The sequence below is a fragment of the Spodoptera frugiperda genome, chromosome 18 (assembly GCF_023101765.2).
Source record: "Spodoptera frugiperda isolate SF20-4 chromosome 18, AGI-APGP_CSIRO_Sfru_2.0, whole genome shotgun sequence".
NCBI classification, from domain to species: Eukaryota; Metazoa; Arthropoda; class Insecta; order Lepidoptera; family Noctuidae; genus Spodoptera; species Spodoptera frugiperda.
Window position 1 is genome coordinate 3389711 of NC_064229.1, and position 27114 is coordinate 3416824.

A 27114-nucleotide genomic window follows, 5' to 3' on the forward strand; every position below is an offset into this window, starting at 1 on the left:
CTGAGCCGAAACTAATCCAAGCGATCTTATTAAGTTTTGAGCTAATTAAGCTTATTGGCAAGTTATTAATTTATTGAAGTCTCTGGTCGATGGAGAATTATGTAACATATCTACATAATAAAGGTAGATAGATTAAATTTGTTGATACAATGTAAACAGGTGTTTGATTTTTTAAATGCGACTCATGACCTGTACGATTCACGACTCATTTCTTTTAGTTGATTGAGATCGCTTCTTTTAGTTGTGTTTCCTGATGGTTATAACCTGGTGTCTTCAAAGCCCGAGTGAATAGGTTGCTTATGGGCAGACGTGCTCCATCGTAGGCTGCATCATCACTTACCATCAGGTGAGATAGCGGCCCAACGTCGACCCTTCAAATGTAAAAAAAAATATAGTTGAGCGTCAGCTAAAGAAATACAACATTCTTAGTTAATGTTCTTATACTACGCTACTACTTATCATCCAAAAAGTACCTCTTCTTCTTAGTCGTTACACTCTGCTCATAGTAATCGTGTTTGTCATGGGTGTGGTGGCAAGCATTACAATTACTCGACACTCTTCGTGCGCTGCAGGCTTGCTTGTACATTGGCAAATTGGATCAATGAGTGCAGTTTAATTTGATCTGTCGATCGCATCGGTGATCTGCCAGGCGCTCCTATGCCTTCAACCTTCCCTTGGACTACAGCAGCTCTACAGCAGTTCCACAGAATTGTCTCCTCGGAGGCTGATCCGAAGAAAAAGTATCTGCCAGCTAAAAAATTATACAAATACAAATTATTTATTTTATATCAAAGACATTGTTTCATACATAAACAGAAACAAATCCAGTAAGTTACACAAGTACTTGTGTAGGAACTGTCTTACTCGACCCTTCAGTAGTCATGATAAATCTTTATGTATTTTTATTTTCCAAATAAACATACAGCAGGACCTCTTTAATCCGAACCCCCTCTAGTCCGAACACCTCTGTAATCCGAACCCCCGACCCGAGTCCGTACTGTCTCGCTCTCGCCCGCCAGTTACTTTCCGAACGTCAAAATACTGGATTTCTTCAAAAATGTTAAATAAAATATGTAACGTTCATAGATTAATACAAATACTGTATTATGTATGTACCTATTATGTAGTTTTATTCGCAAAAATACCCTTATCATCTATATCCCTATAATCCGAACGCTCCACCAATCCGAACGGGGGCTAATTTTTCAGAGTTCGGATTAAAGAGGTCCTGCTGTACTTACTACATATTTCTAACAAAGTAATTCTTAGCTGAATATAATATTATGTATGTTTATACACGATGTAACATATAATAGTTCGGCTCCACTAATGAGTTGACAACGAAGCATTATTAAGCAGTTGTTACTCATATCTTACATAACATAGAGATGTTTTTGAAGTTATCTACTATATAATACTCTACATCAAGGTAGTAAACCTTGAAGTAGTGTATTAAGATTTATATTATATTATAGCTTTTGCCCGCGACTTCGTTCGCGTGGAATAGTGACTTCCGGCAAATTTTTGGTTTTAACCACATAGTTCCCGATCTCGCGGGATCTCTTCAAAAATGAGATGTGGAAGATATTCCAGGGAACTCTTCAAAAATCAACATAATGAGCTCTGCGTTTGAATTTAATAGACTCACTTAGGGCATTGAAAAAATAGTTTAAAAACGGACTTAAACTAACTTAAAACTAAAGAAAGCTACGAATTACGAATTTATAACAATTAAAAAAGAAACTATATTACAACCTATCCTCTATGCTATAATAACCAAGCTTAAACTAAATAATTTAAAAGAAACGACTTAAATCTAATCTAATTAATTTATAAATTAGACTTACAATTTTATTAAAAAAACTAACTACAGTAACTACTAATAATCGATATCAAACTAAACCTACGTTAAATAGTTTAACCAGAAAACCAGGAAAACCCAACAAATAAACTTATTAATTGACAAATACAACGAAACCAATTTAGAATATACGAAACAGCAGGACCACTACAGACAAATAATCATACGACTGATAATACACTTTTTCTACGATAGTACCGAAGCGCTCGGCCGATACCCAACCAAATGAATGTAACGAAACCATAGCGCGATCTATTTCGATCCCAACGCCATCTATCGAGGATAAAGACAACTTGGATTATTTATTTATACTCCGTTCGGGCATTTTCTTTGTACTAAAAGTTTAATTATATTGATATTATTTTTTTCATACCTTTTTACTATTTATTTACTTTTTTTCGATGAATTAAAACAATAACATGAACCGAAGTCGTGTAACGATCGACATAGAATTATCTATACTCCGTTAGAGCATTTTCTTTGTACTAAATGTTTTATTATATTGATATTATTTTTTTCATACCTTTTTACTATTTATTTACTTTTTTCGATGAATTAAAACAATAACATGAACCGAAGTCGTGTAACGATCGACATAGAATTATCTATACTCCGTTAGAGCATTTTCTTTGTACTAAATGTTTTATTATATTGATATTATTTTTTTCATACCTTTTTACTATTTATTTACTTTTTTTCGATGAATTAAAACAATAACATGAACCGAAGTCGTGTAACGATCGACATAGAATTATTTATAAATAATTTATTTCTTATTTTTATTTTTTGATTTTTGAAATAAAAATATATCTATGTCTAAGGTTCTAAACTATATCTGTACCAAATTTCAACCAAATCCGTCAAATAGTTGCGGAGATTAATGGTATAAGCATAGAATGTTCGACGTGATTCTTTAATTTGACATAACTTTTTTATTTATGAACCGATTGACATGAAACAAACACTAAATGTAAATTTAAGCATCCCACAATATATTCGTGAAAACCGCATCCAACTCGGATCAGCCGTTTCTGAGATTAGCGCGCACAGACGAACAGACAAACAGACAAACAGACAAAAAAAAAGTTAATTACATTTTTGGGTTCGACATCGACATAACAATAACCCCTGCTATTTTTTTTATTTTTATTTTCAATGTACAGACAGCACTTTTCTACGATTTTATTATATGTATAGATGTAAATGATAAATGATAAATGATAAATGATATTTATTTTGCAAATAGGTTATAAAATAACACTTTTACACGTCAATCTCTTAAATAACTAGATGAGGCCGGCATTTCCTATCTGACTACTCTGAGAAGAAATGCCGAAACAAACTCAGAGGTCATAGTCTCTTTTAAAGTCCAGACAAAATCAATTAAAGATGTCGGAGAACCGTGCAAGTTGATTCTGTAGTGGTCTTTTGAGGAAAGAACCACAGCAGTTTGAGCGGACCTGTTCAGATGGCAGCACGCATGTGTCAGTTTACAATCAGCTCAGCTGACGGCTGTTGCTGAATGATCCGACGAACAACACCAACCAAAAGAACATTTGGGTAGGCCACACAAATGCTCAAACTGTCAGAATATAATTTACTAAAAATAAATGACTAGCAAAAGTCTCACACGGTCCTCAAACTAACAATTTTAAAAGGAAATATAAAAATATAAAAGGAAAAAAAAATATATAAAACAATGTCAAATTATGTTAATGTCAAATTGTATAAAAAATGTAACTATATGTTACAAACATGTCAGCAAGACCTGTGTGGACATTATAGCAGTTCATTCCCAAGCCTGACTATCCTCCAAGTAGTCTTTTATTTTATAAAAAGCTTTACTACAAAGTTTTTCTTTAATAATATTTTTAAATTTACCTAGGTTTAAACTTTGAATATGGCTGGGAATTTTATTGTAAAAGCGTATACATTGACATCTAAACGAACCGCTTATTTTCTTAAGTCTAGTAGTAGGAACAACATATTTATTTTTATTTCTAGTGTTGATATTGTGTATATCACTGTACTTTTTAAATAATTTTATGTTTTTATGAGCATACACTATATTTTCATAGATATATTGAGAGGCAACAGTCATTATATTAATTTCTTTAAATAGTTCCCTGAGAGAATGCCTCGGACTAAGATTATAAATTGATCGAATGGCTCGCTTCTGCAGCACAAAGACGGACTGAATGTCAGTAGCATTCCCCCACAGGAGAATACCATATGACATGATACTATGGAAATAACTAAAGTATACTAGACGCGCTGTATTTACATCAGTTAAATTTCTAATTTTTTTAACGGCATATGCTGCTGAGCTGAGCCTTTTCGACAACTTATCTATATGTGGGGCCCACTGTAGCTTAGCGTCTAGGGTTATACCTAAAAAGATAGCTGAATCTACAGGGTCCAACTCCCCGCCCTTGATTAGCACGCTGGTTTTGACATGCCTAACATTTGGTGTTGTGAATTTAATGCATTTAGTTTTTGATTCATTAAGTAGCAAGTTATTGGCACTAAACCAGCGTACTATTTTTGAGAGAGCACTATTTACATGATCACTGACTAATTGTCCACGTTTGAGTTTAAATAATAAAGAGGTATCATCAGCAAACAGTACTATCCCATGGTTATCCTTTACAAGGTAAGGTAAGTCATTAATATAAATAAGAAATAAAAACGGACCGAGAATTGACCCCTGCGGAACACCCATCCTAACAACAGACCCGGCAGAAATTTTCCCGTTAATCTCAACTCTCTGAATTCTATTACTCAAGTAAGAGATAAGTAGGTCCAGAGAGTTGCCCCGCATTCCATAATGGGATAGCTTCCTGATCAGTGTTTCATGAAGGACACAATCGAACGCCTTGGATAAGTCACAAAAAACACCCAATGCGTCCCCCGAGTCCTCCCACGCGTCATATATGTGATTAAGAAGTTCAACACCGGCATCAGTTGTTGAACGACCCCTTGTAAATCCAAACTGGTTACCATGCAATAATTTATTTCTATTAAAAAATCTTTGCATCTGATTTAGAATAATTTTTTCAAAAATTTTACTGAATGTAGGTAGTACTGAAATAGGTCTAAAGTTAGTGGGGTCAGAAGTACTACCCGATTTAAATAACGGAGTTATTTTACTATTCTTCATGAGATCAGGAAACACACCACGATCAATACAGTTATTAAAAATTAAAGCTAATACAGGTGCCACAATAGTTATTACAGAGCTGGTAATGTACACAGAATTACCCCACAGGTCAGCAGTCTTTTTCTTATTCAAAGTATGGAACGTTTTAATTATATCTGTATAATCTATGTGTTCAAAATTGAAACTTGAATGGCAAGCTACAACATTTTCTTTTAGTAAAGATTCTGCGACAGTGGGTGATGAATTCAAGGACCTGGTAGTGGAAACAGGAATGTCCGAAAAGAAGTTTTCAAATGCGGCTGCAACTTCAGCATCTGATTTAATTACATTATTATCAATTACCAGATTATATTCACTACTTCTCCTTTTAGATCTTCCTGCCTCACCATTAATAATACTCCAGGTCGCTTTAATTACATTGGAACTGTTTTTTATTTTAGAGCTCAAATATAGAGATTTAGCAATAGAGCAAACTTTTTTAAACAATTTAGAATACTTCTTTACATATTCATTAAATTCAATTGTGTTTATAAATATCCTCTCGTTATAAAGCTCATATAGGCGTTTCCTACTTTTATAGATGCCAGTGGTTGCCCATTGATTGAAAGGCGCATTGCCATGAGCTGGTATGGTTTTAGGTGTGAAGGTAGATTTAAACTCGGTATGGTAAATATTTAAAAAATCATCACACAAGTTATTCGTATTTTTATTCCTTAATAATAAAGGTAATTTGTCAGAGAGTTTAGATTTGAACGTTTCAATGCGTCTTTCAGTCTTTGGGTTAACAATAATATGCGGTTTCGACACTTTATTTACTTTATTTTCTATTGAAATTAATTGTCCACAATGATCTGAATCAAGCAATGATATAATTTGTTTATTAGTTGGTACAATATCAGTATAAATATTATCTAGACAAGTAGCACTAGTAGGAGTTATCCTAGTGGGCTCCAGAAACAGGTTCGTTAGGTTAAATGAAGCAAATAAACTTACAATTCTAGTACTTAAGCTAGAATTTTCCAACAAATTTATATTAAAGTCGCCACAAGTAATGATGAATTTATTTGAACTACTGAGTTTATTTAATACTTCATCTAATACTGTTTCAAAACAGTCATACAAACCAGAAGGTGGTCTATACACACTCAAAACAATAAACCGCTCTAATTCCACACAGGCTATTTCAACAGTACGTTCAACAGAGTAACTAACTATATCCTTGCGTTCTTTAAATTTAAGATTGTTATTTATTAAAATTAGTGAACCACCATGTATAGCGTTTTCTCTGCTGAACGAGCTACCAATCTGATGATTACCAAAGTTGAACATTAGCTGATGAGATTTCAGCCAATGCTCAGTAATGCACAAAATGTCAACATTATTACAGTTTAAAAATAATTCTATTTCTAATTCTTTACTCATGAAACCTTGGATGTTTTGGTGTACCAGATTGATAATATTACTGTTGAGTATGCAAGAGGATGACTCTATTGTCTTGCTTTTTAATTTAAATTACTAGTAATATCAACATTCAATGTCACATTATTAATATTAAAGTCAATATTAGAAGGTTGCTCAATAGGAGTAACCTGTTTAGCCAAGTTCTTGGCTGTTATTCTAATAAAATATGATAGCGACACTGCTATTCGTCTTAAATAATAACGTGAAAGATAGTACCTATCTTTCGTCATATATACATTATTACCAACGTAATTGTTGGTATCAATAATATTAATATTTGAATTATTGCATAACTGATACATTGCAATATTTAGTTTATATCTAAGGTTGTTTTCTTCCTGTGGCAACCTATTACTGTAAGGCAATGTAAACAAAATGATCTGCTTTAATTTTAGTTCTGTAATTGAACTATGAAATTTAGATAAACTATTTTTATTTAAACTACCTCTATTACCACAAATAATAATGAGGGTAGAATCTTTATTAAAATTGTAATTAATAATTTTCTCACAAATTTTAGTAAAAGTACAGCCGGGCATACAGTGATTTATTATTGTTTGTCCTGGGTAACTATTTGTCAATAAAGAACCTAAGTTCTTTCCAATCTCATCACTGAAGATTACAACACTGTTATTACAACTATTATTATTGTTATATTGGGTAGGAAACACTAAACTGGCACCATGAGGCAAGGTGGTATCACACATTGGCACAGTACAAGCAGGCAGTACATTACTAGAATCACATTTTTCACATGGGTTTTCCTGTGACTGTGACCGCACTAACTCATCCATAGCCAACATGTATTCCCTCATTTGTTTTTTTGATGCACTGTATTTGTTGGTCATTGTGTGCAACTTTGCTGTTAAATGATCTATTTCTAGTTGGAAGTTCTGTGTGTCAGTTGCATATTTCCTATTCCTTTGATTTAATTTGTTAGAATAAATATTAAGTTGATTTAAAAGCCGGAACCGTTCTTTGTTTAATTTTACATTTTTTATGAAAAACTTTTGTCTTTTCACCAATCTGTTAGTCTTTGTAATGAATTTGTTTATTTTAATATACTTCTTTAGTTTTTTATTACTGTAACAAAGAGTTCTTGAGGAATGACATGAATCACTTTCACAAGTTAAGTCTATAGTCAATGGATTCAAGTCTGAATGTTGTGATTGAGAAGCACGGGCTGACACCAATTCGCTGAAGAGACTGTTATTCAGACTGGCCGTGATGTTATGATTAATCGTCTCAAGGTGGCTAATTTGATCATTGGCCTCATGCAGCTGCTGTTCTAAGTGAGCTTTATCATGTAATGTTTGTTCGTACTCACTGCTGCACTGACTGAATCCGTCCACAACGAATTGGAGCCTATCCCGGGCCTCAATGGCTTCAGTGTGTTGAGTATGTAACTGAGCCATTTCACATTTAAGCTTCTTATTACTGTTTAACACGTCTAAGAATTCCCTCTCATTGTCATCTCTTTCCCTCATTAATTGTTCACACAACTCCCTTGAGGCCTTTAGTTCGCTCAAAGCCAAGTTAAGCTTTGACTCCTCTTGGCGAGCATGGGCTTTACGTGTGAGAATCATATTGGAAATGGAGACAGAGACAGTAAGAAGGAAGTTATAATAATAATTAAGAGATGTGAAGCTAATTAGTCAAGAAAATTAGTAGAAAAGTTAAGTAATTTTAAACAAAGGAGTTGTGTCAACAAACTCGAAGAGGTTATGATTATTAATATTATTGACTTATACGGCCCAATACTTAAGCTATATTTACTGGTCTTTGTAAACACAAGTATTATGACGCAAAATAGCCGATTTCGCTAAAATAATGCTATAATTTACCTGATATCGAGATGACAATTTAGCAAATCCTTAACGCCGGTAACCGTGAATTTATCAACTTCACTAATTTCACAAGTAATACGTAAAATATTGTAAAACTGAATAGCAAGCACTATATATTTAATATTTCCTCAGTGTTGAGATGTATTTAGGGGAATAATATGCAAAAAAACATTAATTATTTAAAAAAATAACACGGACAACTACAAATCAGCTGTTTACCCCAGTGTTGCCACAAGAGAATATATTTTATTATGTAATATATTTTATTATATTATGTAATATATTTAGATGAGTTTCCTCAGTCTGCTTATATTCAGTATTTTTAATTAATATAGGTACAATTGTTTATTAGCAAAAGAAATAAATGTGTAAGATTCGTAGCAATTGGCATTCCATAGTCTCTGTCTACCCCTATAGGAGGGAGAGGCAGGCGTGAGACTATGTATGTAGGAATTGAATCTTAAATACTTTACTCTTCAGACTTCAACAAAGCTGTCACCATATCAATATATTGTAGCTCATGGATATTAAAAACTAATCATACAAATATTTTAAAATTTGAAAGTCTGTTTGTATGGATGTTTGTCCGTCAATCACGCAGAAACTACTGAACGGATTTTGAATAAATTTGGCAAACAGACAGGGTATGAGCTGACTTAAGTGATAGCATAGGAATAGAACTTTTTATCCCGCAGAAATGCGGGCGAAGCCGCTGGCAGAAGCTAGTTAATTTATAATTATACTAACGACCTCTTACTAACGAGGCAATAAGATTATTTTCAAGTGAAAGAAATAAAAAAATCCTGAAATAACAATTTCGTTTTGAAAGAAAATAATTTGAAACCAACATTTTAGTGCTGAAATTGAAAATGTTAAAATGAACTAACAGTTTTAAGGTTCCGTTTTTACGTTCAGTATTAAAAGTTTTTATATTTCGTTAAAAATAATATTTTACTAGCAAATTTTCTCGTTTTGTATTTACTGCAATATTGTTTTAACAAAATTTTGAACACTTATAATAAAAGTACAAGTAAGTGTATCTATCTTACTAATATTATAAATTGCGAAAGTATGTATGTATGTTTACTTGTTTGATTCTTTATTACACCTTCCCATCAAAACGGCTGAAGGAATGGAGAGGATTAGACTATAGTATGAAAAAAAACAAAGCTACACACTTTTTATCTCACGGAAATGTGGGCAAAGCCGCTTGCAAAAGTTAGTATCTAATAAAGTGAAGATATAATAATGGGGAATTATTACTAGCAAACATTAAACTAATATTAAAATAAGGACCTCATTAAAATAAACTACAGAACCTCTAAAAATTAATTTAAACAGACTAAGTCAGCTATTATTTCTTTTATACCAGTTTTTGTTGATCCGAATTGATTGTAAAGAAATAAATACTCAAAACGAGGCTCCCTTTGAAATTTTATAGCAAAGCTGTAAGCCTGAAGATATCTCATTACAATCAATCGTATTTTATACAAAACCTTTTTGAATTTGAAAGATTGACAATGAAAAGAACGAATAACCTTTTCATTTTGTCTGATATTTTACGTCGAGAGTTTCTAGTAAAATAAATTTTTTGATCTGAGGTTTCCTTGCTTCAAAGAAAAAGGAAAAATAACAGTACTACCTAGACTTTAAGAATTACTAAAATTATTTAAGAATCTTATATCTTCTAATTATAACTGTATTTGCTTAAAATATATTATTGATTATGTTTTTCGGCTTACTCACGTAATTAAAAGTATTTGACGAGGAACTCAACTAGTTTAAAGCCATGCTAGAGACTCAAATTTATAAGCAAAATTCTGTGTGAAACTAGTCTAGTACCTCGTTAAATAATTACGTGTGTGAGCTGAAAAACATAATCATTAATACCTTTTAGGTAAATACGACGTACGTTATTTTGATTGTTGTTGTCATTAAATTATTATAAAAGCACAAAGATTTTTATCTTTGATATTGTACAAATACACCAATAATTTCAGTAGAAAACAAAACCACAATTCATAGTGACATTCAAACAATACAATATTTATGACTCAAATTAACCCCACCGTATATAAGTCACAACTACAATTATAACTCATTTGATGACCTCTAATATCGTAGCTCTTAGGATTTCATATCAACATTGTATGACGAGCTATATTTGTCGAAGGCGGCGCTTTAGGACCCTTCCGTCATATTGACCACAAATCCTCAGTATACTGTTCATTTAAGGGGAAGATAGAACTATATTTGTCCTCTGACGGTATTACGTCATAAGTATACAGTATCGTCATCATCGATCTTTGTTTGGTGCTAAATCCAATAGATATGTCCTACTATTTCAAAGGTAAGCTTCGATTTATCCGGAGCTGAGGACTACCTAGCATGTTTATCAGGGCTCCGGCTTGAAAATCAGGAGTAGGGACGAGGTGGCTTTTAGTCAGTAAGAGTCTATTACTCCCTCTCAAGACATTGAATAATATTCCACCCTCAAAAAAGCTTCTATTTAAAGTTTTATTTCATTGGTACCTGTATCTGTCTCATTGTTATGAGACAGAAAAACATCAGAACGAACGCTAGAGTTGATGTGATTGTCGGCATCCAGTTAGTTACTGAACTTTGTTACCAGATGAAACTGTATAAACATTTGTGTATAAAAATACATCAATGTGTATAATATATTGTAAATCTTTATATAGGTATATAATTCTTCTGTAAGTGTGTATGTCACTGAACTTCTCTTAAACGACTGGACCGATTTTGATGATTTTTTTGTGTGTGTTCAAGGGGATCTGAGAATGGTTTAGATTCACAATTTTGTCCGCTGGACAATGTTTTTTTAATTAATTTTTAATTTATTAGTAGTTGTTGATTTTGGAATGTTTTACATAGGATCCGACAGACGGCGCTATCATCGCAGTGTCAAATATTAATGACGTTAGATATTGTCATAACATTTGAATAATAATTTTCATCAATATGGTCCAGAATGTTTTAGCTTATTAAAAAAGTTTAAAATTTTCAAATTAAAGACGTGTAGACAGGACAACGTCTGTCGGGTCCGCTAGTACTATATAAGAAAATATTAGAAGACAACGTATGCAATCTTATAATGTAACAAGAAACACCTCTTAAGACACTTTACGAGTTCTCATAAAATATGGGCACTTCCCTTCATATAGAACTAGCAATAAACTCCTTATGAAACTAACAAATCAAGTATTTATTACCTAAGCTATATTAGTCTTTATCAATTAGATATTATTTTGTGATTCGTAGAAACGAATCGAACGAAAATCTTCTTTCTAGAAAGAAAGAAGATTTTTGTAGGTACCTGAATATTATTTTAGTATGTCGACATGGTCAGAATTCCGGGGAGCCAGTGGATGCAGGAGGAAGAGGCCTTTGTTCAACAGTGAACGTCTTCCAGCTGATAATGATAGTGATGATGTCGAGACTCAGTTCTGTTTATGGTGTCGTAGGTAGAAAATCGAATCTATAACACGATATAAAGCAACCAGTTGCCCAGCAACCGTGCTCTCAAATACCAAAAATCCTTAAAAAAAGCTTCCATTCCGTCAAAACTTAAAAACGTCATCTGTCAACCGTTGGACAGTTTCAACTACTTACCATCAGAAACCTTCATTTCATTTCAAGAAATAAAACATTGACATAGGATTCTCTAGTATAAAGTTCCTGCTAAAGTACGCAAAACAGATAACAAGAAAAGTTAAGCCCCGTTGAATATGCGAGCGTACTTGCAGACAAGGAATTCGGATCAAGACAACTTTCCGAGGGATTACCAACTATCCGTGATGAATTACATCTAGATATTGTCCCAACCTACTAGTGGATACGCGTTTGAAACTGGATTTGAAATAGGAGTGTTTATTTGTTTAAAAGAGCATTGTTTTACGACATTAGCAGATTTTTTCACTATCCGTATTTTTATAGAGGGTGTGTCAAGAGCCGTCTTTTTTTAAGCAGAAAATTCATCCAATGACCCTGGGCGGGGCAAAAGAGTATGTCAGACTTTTATTGACTAAAAGCTTGTTCCTACTCCTGCTTATCGAGCCGGAGCCCTGGTAAAACCTAGACCCTCATTTCACTAAAGCCGTGCAGTAACGCTTACTGATTTAATGTTTTTGAAGATCTCTAAGTTGCTTAGTAATTGCGGAAATTATTCTAAGCCCGAAGACAAGTTTAATACTTAGTCAGAGTCAGTCAGTAAATGAGGTTTTACTGGAAAAATTGTTTGTAGTTGTGGTTGATGGATTAGGCTACATGCAATTATCTTTTATAATGGATTACACAGATAGGAAAAAAATCCAGACTAATATTTTTTTAGACTTATTGTAAAAAGTATAAGCTTACTTTGTTTTTCAAACCGACGGCAACACACTTGTGAATTCTGTGGTATCTCTCTATACCAGAGAAGTTAAGAAGAAGAAGTGTTGTAGATGCATAAGAGTGGTGCTGAACGTTTACCATCACCTTGAGATGAGGTGATATTTGTCTCCCGATCCAAAAAAAAGAGAACTTGAGCCTATTTTCAAACGGACATAATTCCAGATTCGAAGCTGAACAGACTCACTCCATAACCCATTCAATCTACGTATATGTATTTTCCAATACAAATTGAGAACACGAACAAAACAACTATTAGTTCTCACAAACATGCATACATATATGTACATATATACTACACGTATATAAAGTTTTCGATGTGCAGCTCAGTGCAATTTCATGGGCCATTGCATCTCAGTAACTAGCGCGCAAAGGCTTTATACTCTGAATCGCTTAATAGGTTGTAGCATGTCTATGAAAATTTCAGGAAATTGCTATAATTCTATTCAAAGCGGTGGGTGAAGTAAGTTATGATTTTATGTGCAATGTGATTCATGTTGGTACACAGATGAATGAATGAGTTTGCTTTAGTAAAATGGATTTGTATTTATAATAGAGTGTGTATGATATTAGTTGACATTATCATTTTTATGTCTTTGCTCTCAATAGAAAACTGTTGAAAGCAAATTCTCCGCTAACGTCGGTTTTTGGTGACCACCACGGCGTTCCTGATATGTATAACCTGGGTATCTTCAAAGCCCGAGTGAATAGGTTGCTTATGAGTAGACGTGCTCCATCATCGTAGGCCGCATCATCACCCTTTAAACATAAAAAAATATACTTATTTATCACAAAATTCAGTTTTTAACAAAAGCAATTAGCCACTTCAAAATTACTTGCCTTTTACAAAAAAAAAAAAAATATAACAAAACTTTACTTAGTTTGCTCATTTAAAACTTCAAAAACAATTAAATTAAAAGCAATATTTACCTAAAACGAGGTCGCACATCGTTTCTTTCATCTTGTTTTAAAAGAAGAAGTATAAATACTTCCCAGTTTTCAGCGTCCGAAGAAAAACTGTTTTTAATTGTCTTCTCCCAGTCTTGGGAACTTGCTTCTCAAATATTCCTCATAATAATTGCGTTTTCCTTTTTAAAAATGCAAGAATATCGGCCCTGGCTTAATAAGTTTCGTATTTGCATGAGGAAATTTTCTTTGAAAAGTTATGTAATGAATGTTTTATGGTAATTGTTGTTTTATGGTGTCACGATTACATATTAAACGTCTGATTTGATAAAATAGATGTAATTTTTCGAATTTCATATAAAATCGTAATCTGAGAACAAACAGTCTAGAATGGTTCTTAGAGTATTGCAATAAAATAAATTTCTATTACATGTGACTCATATTTTATCTGGTGAAAAATGGTTATTACATAAAATATTCATGACCTAATCCATTACTTCTCCCGCCTTAGATGGGGAAAAAGGGAGTGTCAGAGTCCTACTCTAAAAAACATCAGAGCTCTGGTAACCCACTAGATCGTGCGCAGATCTGGGTCGGGCAATAGCACTACTGGAGCCCATCTGTGGAGTGGTCTGATGATTCTTTGAGGTGCGTGCAGAACTTGACCAAATTATTATCAACTAAAAGAGAATACAAAATCTCCAAACGGCTGAACATTACATTGACTCCCAAAGTTGCAGCTTACCTTTTAAAACTCAAGTCCATATCATGTAGAAATCTATATCACTATGAAAAGCTGCCTTAACGAAAAGGAAACTTCGAATATCATCCGTACTCCATTAAAATAAGTTTATTTTTTCAATAAAATGAGTAACGATTCTTGGTCCGTGACTAACTAGATTTTTTGTGAGCAATTCGTTCTAGTGATCATTTTACTGTGTAATTTATTATGGCAATTAATTTCTGAGACTTTTTCGTACTCGCTTTTGCACTATATAAATTTTCTGAACGAATTTTCTTTTAAATGTTATCGAGATTTTAATGGAATGCTTTGATTCATGTAAATGGCATTTTATCGATGGAAAGTGTGTAGTAAAATACTATTTGTGATTCCTCCTAAGGGGTCAAGGTAATGTATTTGTTATGTGGCTCTAGGTGTATTCTACGTGAATAACTAAGGGGGAGGCCTTTGTTTAACAGTGGATGTCTTCCGGCTGATGATGACGATGACTAGGCGTATTATTGTATCACTTTCTTATCACAATCTCATTGGTCAAGAGGCTACAGCAGGACTGTTGAACAATTAATATTGGGTTCAGTTTTTGGGTCGGGTAAAATATCAATTATTGGGTTGTCTTTTGGCTTTTTTAGGTTTTAGGTAGGGTAAAAGAAAAAAGTGCTAAGATATCAATCATGCTTGTATTAAATAATAAAAAATATATTTATGTACGTATCGGTGTATAAAAAATCAGCACATCATTTAATTTTATTCTTATACAATGCACGGATTACTGATCTGCATACGGCCGTCTCTCTCAGCGTATACGGGCGCGTATTGTTCTAAATATTTCTTTATAATTTCATAGTCCATTCCAATGTCTTCTACATTTTTACGGTTATTACTTACCATCTGAAAGACAAGAAGGTAAAATTAGTGTAGGCTTAATTAGGTATATTACAATGAAACATTTATTTTATTACTAATATAGTGGCTGGTGTTCAACGGCTAGCGGAATCGATTCTTGCACGAAACAACTCTTTGTGTGATCCACAAATCGTTGTTTTGGATCTGGGTGTCATGTGTGTAAATGCAACCACGACACAGGAGAAAATCTTAGTGTGGCAAAGATTAAAAAACAAAAAAAAAACATCTAATATAACTAACTAAACTTCAAAGTATTATGTACAAAGTTATAATCGCTTTATTTAAACTTTTTTTTTTATCTTAGCCGATTTTGATGTATTTGACAATTTTTTTCTAATATCAACCTTATTTAAAATATTATAAATTTATATCTCCATTCTTTTCTATTCTATTTTATAACCTATAACAATAAACTTCTATTCTATAATCTAAATGTAAAAAAATGTACAAAATACAACAACAATAAATAAAATTAATGACAAGCGTACAGAACTAAAAATTCAAAATGTCCCACTTTTTACGACTTACAGTGTAATCACCTCCACCGTTGCCTATGAAATTAGTGGATGCGACTTTGTAATATTTGTCGGTAGACAAAGGTTCATATCTTGGTATATCACATTCGATACATCTGATTGTAACGTCAACCACACGGTTGCCTAAGGGTCGGGCTCCATCAAAAACTGCGCGAATTCCTGTAAGGTTGAAAGCAACTAAATTTGTAGAAAAATAGAATAAAATTAAACCTATCTGTAGCAAATACAAATAATTTAATGTTAGTAGACTTTGTCGCAAATCATTTAATATTGTTTAAAATGTTTTAGGTTTACATTAAATATAAATAATGGGCTAGCAACCTGTACAGAAATGCGCTTTAGTTTTTGAGTGAAAAAAAAAATGCTATCTTTCCATTACGTAAGCTTCATAAGACACAAATCAGCGTACTAGGTAATAAATCATTTTCATACAAAATGTGAAACTATTATGCAAAAACCTATACCTCCATTTTCCTACCTCCGTTTTCTTACAAAATAAACTTAGTCTAGTCATTTCCATTTACTTCATAAAGCAATCTTTCATAAAATATTCTACTTGCCGAGAAACTTCGATGTACATACATTATGTAGACAATATTATGCTAATATTAAGTTGTAGGTGTGACTTGTAGGCTATTGATATTAGGCAATATGAACCTTTGAGAATGATGTCAAGATCTAAAATGTTCGATTTTCTGGGCAGAAAATACTTTTTCTTTGTCATCGTCGTATCATCAGGCTTTTTATTTCCGAAGTAAGGGTAAAGATGCAGATTATGGCACGTAATGCGACTGGACAATGTACACCCACTTTATACCATTTGTGTTATAAGTTTCATGTAATAGGGGGTGAGAAGTCAAAATTACTCCAATATCTACTTTTATGTTTGTATGGCAACAATTTTATGTTCCGTCAATAACTAAAAAGAAAAAATTATAGAACAGGAACTCTTTGGTTAAAATAATGAAATTTGTCAAATACGATTTACATAACCTAATACGAAACACATGCTACTAAATAAAATGGTCACATGAATATAACAGAAGCCAAAGAAGTATGTTATGTGGTTTTCCGTATTATCTTCTTTACCCTAATTGGATAATCGCATGAGTGTATGTATGTATGTAGGTAGGTATATCATGTACCATATTACTACCACTCACATCAAAACCGTCTCCACCATTCCCGAGAAAACTCTGCGACAGGACTTTGTAGTATTTGTCGGGCCTCAGGGGCTCATATCTAGGGACGTCACACTCGATACACCTGACTGTTGCTTTGATCACCCTTGCGTTTCGAGGACGAGACCCGTCGAATGATGCACGCAGCCCTGTGAGATTTTAAACTGATGAAGACTTGAATATATCAAGTAGAATCAGGCGTTATTTTGCAGAAACCCATGCTACATCATCATCATGTCTTTAATCCCCGAAAGAGTAGGCAGAGGTGCACATTACGGCATGTAATGCCGCTCCACATGCACAATGTACACAGACTTACTTTTCACCATTTGTCTTATTAGTCCCATGTTATAGGAGGTGAGTCTATTGCCATATACATACTGGGCACAATTCCAGAGACCGTGCTACTACTGAGATATTTTCGAAAAGCCGAAAAATGCCCAGTAATAAATTGACCGACCCGGGAATCGAACCCGAGATCCCTTGGCCTGCAGTCGCACTTGCGACCACTCGACCAACTAGGCCGTCTACACTAACTGTATAATACATATTTGGTTTTTATTCCGCTGTAGATGTATTATATATGTAGATGTATGTATGTATATGCTCGAATTGAGCTGCGGGAGCCACCGAGTCGACAACTCTTGAAGATGCTCTTTGAAGGAGCGAAACATATTTCGAGTATGGTTCGTGTGTTTTGTTGCGTGTACTGTGTGTGTTTTTGTATTGCACAACTCTGTTCTGTGAGCATTTATTTGCGAGTAGAAGGGTGGTGCTGCGCACCACATGCTGAAAATACATCTACAAGCGGAATAAAAACTAAAAGAATATTATAATATTAGTAATAAAGACTTTTTCTTTTTTAATTATTGATTTGTCTTTAACTAAAGCTGTAATTTCCACTACAAATATGAATTTTTTAAACAGCACTGTTACAATACATATTGCTAGCCCATCGTTTATTTGCAAAACATTATTTTTTTCAACTCTCCGAAACAAGTTATCATGACTTATATCATATTTTTATTTCACTAACTTCGTTCGTCTCAAACTTTCAGAAAGAGTAGAACTGCGTACGCCGCAAAAGACAATGAATTTAATTTTCCAAGATGCATTACACTTTATCAAAGTTTCATTTGAAATTCCAAAGTTATTAACTAGTTCTTTTGTTGTAACTCCTTTGATATGAAATGTATTTTATATGACAGGCAGACTTTTAGTTTTCAAAGTGAGGGATGATTTATTGAAATGATTACCTGACACCTGCAGCATTCTTGCGCCCGCATAGGGTTCATTTGCCACCGCATATTCCAACATTTCCATAATATGTTCGCCTTTTAAGTCAAAAACTTCTACCCTGTTTTCAAATGGGGTAGATAATAGCAAAGACTCCAATGTTATTTCTGAAATATGAATATAAGAAAGTTGTAAAATGTCTGCTATATTAGATTTTTTTCTTTATGGTAGTATGGTTGCAAAGTATGTGTTACGATCTGAGAATAAAGTAAACAATATTGACATGCATATTTGAAAAGAAAATGAATTGTTTACAAATTATAGTCTACTAAATACTAAATCAACTGAGCAGCCACAACTAGAGGAGCTCGACTAGTTTTGAGCCATACTAGAGGCTCATACTCATGAGTAGCATGCTACGATGCACAGCTAGGCCACCGTCGTGCTGCTACTGAGTTCCTCGTTAGATAGTTACGTGAGTAAGCCGAAAAACATAATAATTAATTTAGTACGTCTCACGAAAGTTATATTATAAAAGTATTTCAAAGAATTTAAATTTATTAAGTCTGAAAGTTGCTTATCAGATAGCTAATTTTATCCGATCATTCAGTTAAACAAGCCAAAGTCAAAGTCAAAATTATTTATTCCAAATAGACCGGAAAGACACTTTAGAACGTCAAAGCAAATATTACAATAAAGAAAAAACAAAATATTTATTTGTCAATCCATGTCAATTAATCAAATAAAACCAACCAATGGACTCATCAGTTGGCCACAAATTAGGACGTAATAGAAACAGGGTAATCCAATAAAATTAGAGTGTCGCTGATATCGGTAAAACGATCAAAATTGGAACACACATTGAAACCGAACAATTACGCAAGCCACAGCACTAATAGCTGCAATAACACTAGTGTTGCTAGGACATAGTAATTGCACGATCACACAAAAATGACCAGTAATTGAAGAGACATAAGGAATGAAATTGATGAAGAGCATGCTAATTGTTGATTGAAGTGGTTTGGTTCACTTGTTTATATTGGATACTCTATTCTGTAAATGCTTTATTGTAAAAAAATGCATCCAGAAGTGTATGTCATTCTACATCAAGACTTTCGAGTAAAATTGACGCGATATTTAAAATCAATATATTTTTTTTATGGAAGACCGGTAAACGAGCATGCGTATCACCTGATGGTAAGCAATCGCCGCCGCCTATGGACACTTGAAACACCAGAGACGTTACAAGTGCGTTGTGGCTTTAAGGATTCGGGGATATATCGGGGATTGGGAAGATTGGGAAGGGGAGAATGTAACCTCACTCACACAACGCAAGCGTTGTTTCACGTCAGTTTTCTGTAAGGCCGTGGTATCACTCCGGTCGAGCCGGCCCATTCGTGCCGAAGCATGGCTCTCCCACACTTGAGCATTTGTTTTTGTAGTTAGTCATCTAACCTATTCTTCATCGAGTAAAAAATAAATGAACAACGTCCTGTATATTTGATTTTATCTTAAAAAAGCGAAAGGGAGGACTCATTAAAAATGTATTTCAAATAACCTCACCTCCTTCGTCAATATGCATTCTGATGCCCCCTTGGTTAATCACACAGAAGTGAGCATAGTTCCAGCTGTTGTTACCTGCTCTTGGTATCACCTGAAAGAGGAATAATAATACGATTTAACATTGCCACACAAACAAATAAACAATGGAATATATTATTAAAAACAAAACAAAATATAGTATGTACATTAATTGAATTACACTCTTGGCACAGTGGCTGGGCATACGGCTACCACGCTATGTGTAGTGGACAACTACTTACGTAGTTTAAAAATTAGTGGTTCGGGTTTGGGTGTTATATGTATGTGCATTTATTTATTTAAAATGATCAGTTAAAGTAATATATTGACAACAAAAAAGTACAATAATTTTAATTCATCATCATCATCAGCCGAGAGAACGAACGAACGAATCTTCTCACAAAATCTTAAACATTCACGACATAAATCCTTCCATTTCGCTCCGAACAAATCCCACTCTAGTTCGGACGTCAGGATCTCATATATTTGTAAACGCACCCACGGCACGAATCATACTATTGTACACAAGAGATCAAAGACCAAAAAGTTCTCATGATTGCGTAAATTCATAATTAAATAAATCAAAACTTACAGAATGCAAAAAGGCGTCACAGATTAGGTTTCCAAGATTACATTCGGAGCATGCGCAATCAGATGACAAGTGAACTAGGGATGAGCCAACCACTTTCGAAGCTTCCTCCTGAATCCGTGGTAAATAGTAATCGATCTTCTCCAAAACATCGGGTGCTGAAAGAAAATACAATAGGGATGAAGAAGGGGTATAAAAATTAAAAATCTATTTAGTCCGTCAGTTTGGTAATGAAAACAATTTAACACGTATTTTTTATCATATAAGTAAGATAACAAATGCTTAGATAAAACGGAGCAAAGTTTAGGATTGGGAGCGAATGCAAAACGTCATTTCTACGTATAAAACACACCTAGAAGTGACGTCACGCGATAATTAATCGAAAGTATCTGTTTTCGAAAGAAAATTAAAAATACGTGTCTAATGTTTTAACGTCTATACTATATTAATATTATAAAACTGAAGAGTTTGTTTGTTTGTTAGGACGCGCCAATCTGCGGAACTACTGGTCTGATTTGAATAATTATTTTTGTGTTGGGTAGTGCATTTATCGAAGAAGGCTATAGGCTATAAAACATCACGCTATGAACAATAGGAGCCAAGCAGAACGGGTGAAACCGTGTGGAAGTAGCTAGTAATCTATAAGACGTAAGACGGACATTGAAATGAAAAGTAGTCATCTACCGTATTCAAAACAAACTAATTCATATTTCTAAAACGTACCTTGAACAACATCATTTCCTATGTAGTGAGGGTTTCCTGCCCACCTTAGAAGATGTCCGTTATCATCAAATGTAAGTTTAATTTCACCCAAATATTGAGTATGCGCTGCAGCTTGTACTATTAAAACCTAAAAACAAAAATTTTGATCAGAATCATTCATATCAGAAATTCTAATAATTTGTACTGAATTCATGGATGGAAATTTTTAGAATGATTAAAATAGTTGAATATCCGTACTAAATCGGTTATAAGTAATCAAAGAATTATATAATTACTATGCCCTTAGAAAAATAATTCCAATCCCGATTCGCCAATAACTCTTAAATTCATTACCCCTTAAAATGCCGGCAACATACTTGTAACGCCTCTGATGTTTCAAGTGTCCATGGGCAGCGGCGATTGCATACCATCAGGTGATCCGTCTGCTAGTTTACCGGCTTATTCCATAAAAAAATCAGGTATAGTTCAATACCATATATTTATGGTATGGGCTGACAGACGAGCAGCCAGGTCACTTGATCCGCAACACCAGGGGAGTTACAAGCGTGGTGCCCTTTGACGGTTAGGAATTTAAGATATTGGAGAGTAGAAGCTTTGGCCGTCAACACACATTATAATTATTGCAAACGTTGGAACACTTTAGAATCTGAGCACATAGCTTCACTGATATACAGACTGACGGACAATTTAATTTGATATTTCAAAAGTGCCTAATTTAGGATTAATTGAAATAAATGCTTTGACTTTGACGTTGTTTCACGCTGACGTAGATAGAGTACTTACTTTTCTCGATGCCTGTTCAACAACCACGGGGTAAGGCCCCAACGGAGTGAATCCACTGTTTTCAGGAGCGTCTCCATTGAACAACAATGTGTGACTATGTCCTCCAACTATGATGTCTATATGGGGACCAGCATGCATGGCTATTTCTCTGTAAATATTATTATAAAGACAAAATTTTTAGTTTTGTTGTACATCAAATAACTTTAATAATGAAATTAAATATAATCTGATGAGACTGCGCACATTAAGTGCAGTCGCTGGACAACCGACATATGCCATATCGACGGTTAAAAGGAAATAGTGTATAAGCGATAAAACAATAAATGTTCAGGAGAGCCGTTTAAACTCGTCGGTTGTCAAAAGAATACTAGGAAAATGTTTTTTTTTTTGCTAGGGTATAAACGCCAAAAATGTTATCGTAGAGCCTTGAGAGTAAGCGCATTCGAAAGAGCGGAAATTTTTACGTAGGCTAGCATAATAAACTCATTTTTGACCAAAATGTCGCTTATACCATATTTCCTTTTAACCGTCGATATACACATAATGTTTTTCCGCGTTTGGATGTATGCGAATTTGTAACCGATGTCTGTGACAGGGAAGACTGATTGTTGGGTGTGTACCCACAATACAGAAGAAAAGAACAGTGGAACCACATTTTTCTCCATACACACACAACGTCACGCCTTTCATCCCCGAAGGGTAGGCAAAGGTGCACATCACGGCACGTAATGCCGCTATACAATGTACACCCACTTTTCACCATTTGTGTTATAAGTCCCATGTAATAGGGTGTGAGCCTATTGCCATATCATGAACACAATTCCAGACTTCGTGCTGCTACCGAGAATTTTTTCGATAATTCGAAAAAAGTCAAGTAATACTTTGCCCGACATGGGAATTGAACCCAAGACCCTGTTCTAAAGTTGCACTTGCGACCACTCGACCAAAGAGGCAGTCTTTCAACGAGACATTTTTCTCTATCAACGATGTATAATAATTGTGTGTATAGAACAGTGAGTTATAATAAAAAGTAAGAATATTAAAAACTGCAAACTAAGAGACAATGCAAGGCATATGACGCCAATGTCACCAAAGGTATGAACTCGCAAAGCAAATTGTCAATAAAGACATGTTTGTATCTCAAATAATTACCTGTCAATATCTAGACCGCAATGGGATAAAACAATAATTATATCCACACCCTGGGCGTTCAGTTTCTCTGCTTCTTCTCTGACGGCCTGGACTTCATCAGTGAATCTAAGTTTACCAGTTGAAGCTAATGTCTGAAATATAAAATAGCAGTTTTACCACAATAATGTCTTGTGATCAAAGTTAAGTGTAACTTTGACGATTGATTAGTGTGACGTGTTAGAATTAGAATAAAGAGTTATAAAAGGACGATTCAAACTTTTTAACTTTTATTATATTTTACACTAGCCGATCTGGCAAACTTCGTACCGCCTCAAACATATTTTTCACCTTTAAAACCTTCCGTGTACTCTACAAACAATTCAAGACCAAAATATTCCAAATTGGTTCTCGAGTTTTAGCGAGACTAATGAACAGCAATTGTTTTTTGTATATATAGGTTATTATGGCAAACGATTGACGACGTGTATAAATACTCCTATTAATTACAAGAAATGTTAAACTTCATCTATGTGATTTTATGAGACAAAACTAAACAATGTTTTACTTACGTTAGTAGTGGCTATTATAACACCAATGATTCCGATTCTTCTGTTATTTTTTGTAACAATGATACTCTTTTCATATAAACCATGCATTGTAGGTTCCAAGTCATCAATAATATTGGCTGTCACCACTTTGGAGTCTAAATGTTCCAAGTATGGTACTACTTCTTCAATGCCGTTGTCAAACTCATGATTTCCTAGTACCTGAGAAGTTTTTACTGCTTTAGAAACATCATCTAAGAAATTTTAACGTTCAATAAACTATTCTTAACAATAAAAATCAATGGAATCAAATTCTTCTAAAGAAGAAGCTTTGCCGTTCCCAAATTGCCTACTGGCTGGAAAAGCGTCTTCTGTTTGAGAGAGATTTCTACCTCTTTTTTCAGGCTGGCAAATCATCCAATGACTTTTCCCGCCTTGGGTAAGGCGAGAGTTAATCTCAGTCTCTTATTGACTAAAAACTACCCAGTTTCTACTCTTATTTTGAGCCAGAGTAACCCGTTTTCTGCAGCTGACTTCTACCTCATAAGGTTAAAACCAAGAGCCTGTAATACTAGACTGCCGAATTTAATGCCTGAGGGTTACCAATAGTCTCCAAGGTTGGTAGGCGGGCTAGACATTCTTTGTGATTGTACAAAAGGTACAAGTTTATCAGAGAGTCCTCTCCGGTCTCTATTATATTTGTAGTTCCTTAGTTAGCTCTTAGAGCGTGTCCACATCTCCACGTCACGACGTCATCAACGTGGAACGGTGTGGTAACGTGACACGTTATGTTGCCGTAACGTAAAAATGAACGTTACGACGCAGAAATGTTGACGACATCGTGACGTGGAGATAAGGACTCGCCCTTACCATACCCAGAAGTGTCATATCGAAAGTACATCAGGCTACAGTGTAACAAGTCCTTACGTGAGCATCATGATCCAACATATTCATAAAGTCCTGTGTGACATTCCATCGTCCGATATTGTACCAGATTGTACCCTGGAAGCTGTCTCCAGCATTAAGGAGAAGGGAATTGCTTTCAGCAGCCTGACGCTCGCGAACCAATGTAGCTAAACGGGCGAAACCACCGATGCAGGGGTCGGCATTTGGGTTACAGATAGTGCCAGCTGGGCTTGTTTCCATGAATCTAAAAGTATAAGGTACCTTGGTAGACATTCTTTATTATGAATATATGGTATAACTAGCCTTTGTCTACGGCTTCGCTCGCGTTAAGAAGATTGATTGTTAATGGAATTTACCAAAACCTTTTCTCAGGGAATGTCTACGTCATAGTAGCTTTATACATGCGAAATTTCAGCACGATCCGTCCGATGGCTTTAACTGTGCATTGATAGATCCTTATATCAATCAGTCAGTTAGTCACGTTTATATATTTAGATAAGAGCATCTTGGTATTATTTTAACTTCTATCACATTAAGCACATATTTCACTGTATGTATCCGTCATATTTATGTGACAGATAGTCCATACAAATTCTGCGGCTATCCATGCATTGATAATTAGGCCCCTAATAATAGAAATAATTTCTAACAAACACGTCAAAATATAAATTCAATCTTTCATGATTCTCTATGCATTTAATATTATCATTTGAACAAACAAGCTATGCGTGGTCAGTGCGTGAGAAACAACACAAGACGAAGTGTTCGAATTCGCTTATCATTTACTTCAAATTTCCTTGTTGAACAGCAATACTTTTAAGCTATTTATCACAATTAATCTTTAAGGAATCCATTTTTAATCTTCAACATTGAATAATTGCAGTATTATGATGCACGTTATCTAGTGAAACCTGAATAATTGTTGCATATCATTAATATTCATTTTTTATCAATAAATGTTAATTCCCTTTTGTACTTATGAAAAAACTAGAAGCATCTGTATGACGTAGGGTTCATCCCCAATTATTTATAACAAAAGCAAGTAATGAATAATGTGAATTGTAAACTATACACTGTGTAGCAAAAAGGGGGTATACATATCAAGTGCACGGTTTCTAAATAACATAACAAACGATTCGGGAAGGGTTTTTTAAACTCATGTTTTCATGGAACGAAGTTATGAATTTTTTCAATACATAAAATTCCAGAAATCGAACATCAAAATTAGGTAGATACTGGTACTAGGCGATCAGATTTACAGAAGAAATGTTTCGTAATATTAGCGAGTGACCCCTGTAGTGTTGTGACACGTTTGTATGATTTAAAATCAAGAACCATGCGACACCAAGTATTTGGTACCTATTTTTTTTAAAACGTATTTTCAGGTGAATCTTTGTGTAGAGATTCTATTCAAAATGCATTCTTCAGTGCTCCTTGATGTATATGGGTATTTTGTTACACGCTGTATACAGCCAAATCTACTGAACGGAACTGAATGAAATCTGGCGACTATATGTCTGGAATTATGCAGCCCCTTTTTCATATTATACAGGGTGTAACAAAATACCCATATACATCAAGAAGCCCTGATGAATACAGGTTGAATAGAATCTCTACACAAAGTTTCAGCTTAAAATACGTTTAAAAAAAAATTAGTACCAAATACTTGGTATCGCATATAATTCTTGATTTCAAATCATACAAACGTGTCACAACACTACAGGGATCACTCGCTAATATTACGAAACATTTATTCTGTCAATCTGATCGCCTAGTACCTGCCTACCAAATTTTGAATCACGCGGCGGCGCGATTTGAAAAAATCATAACTTGGTACCATGAAAAAATTAGTTTAAAAAACCCTTCCCGTATCGTTTGTTATGTTATCTAGAAGCCGTGTACTTGATATGTATACCCCTTTTTTGTTACACGTTGTATATCTCTTTTCATATAACTATCGTCTGCAGTATTTCTGAGTCAATACTACCTTCAAACCTTCAAGAAAACAGCGTACTCCTTTTTTAAAAGGCCAGCAACACACCTATGACTCCTCTGGTGTTGCAGGTATCCATTAAGCGGCGCTGATCGCTTACCATCAGGTGATACGTCTATTCGTTTACCCTATATATCATAAAAAATATAGGCGAAACCGCCTACAGAAGCTAGTACTTAGTTGTATAGTTTGATAATGAACACATACCTTGCGTGAAAATCATTGTAATGAAGAATAGTTAGATCATAATTTCCCAACACAGTTTGAATTCCACACAAAACACTATAGGAAAATAAAACTAACAGTAGCCGGGACATTTTGGTAAAACTACTAGTACCGACGATATCCTACGTCTAATTAATTGCAATTAATCTACATATAATTTAAATAGATAAGATTAAACACGATAACAACAATAAAGAACAAGGAAATATTATGTATATCAAATTGGTTGAGATAAAGCCAATGGAGCCACTAAAAGGAGATCACGAAATACAAAAGAAAGAAATCCGCAAAAACTTTCATGTTTTCGGATTAATGAAGAATAAACCTTATTCTAAAAGACATAAAACACATTAACTCTCAGACACATAACAATTTTGAATTCTTTCGAAACTTAT

The 27114-nt window shown here is 34.2% G+C and overlaps 1 protein-coding gene across 2 annotated transcripts; it reads right to left on the minus strand.

Annotated features, from left to right (window-relative positions):
* Nucleotides 1-15045: 15045 nt before the first annotated feature.
* On the minus strand, nt 15046-26870 carry LOC118278222 (apyrase-like). 2 transcript variants are annotated; one of them, XM_035597347.2, is made up of 11 exons: nt 26702-26870; nt 24523-24745; nt 23620-23817; nt 23072-23202; nt 21920-22067; nt 21137-21263; nt 20417-20571; nt 19807-19897; nt 18264-18410; nt 15819-15985; nt 15046-15275 (listed from the first exon to the last, which is right to left on the minus strand). In XM_035597347.2, exons 1-11 carry the CDS (start codon nt 26809-26811, stop codon nt 15138-15140), a joined length of 1635 nt encoding a protein of 544 aa, XP_035453240.2. In that variant the 5' UTR covers nt 26812-26870; the 3' UTR covers nt 15046-15137. The 2 variants fall into 2 exon arrangements, with proteins under 2 accessions (XP_035453240.2, XP_035453238.2); XM_035597345.2 differs by lacking the exon at nt 15819-15985 and adding an exon at nt 16990-17156.
* Between the last annotated feature and the right edge of the window lie 244 nt (nt 26871-27114).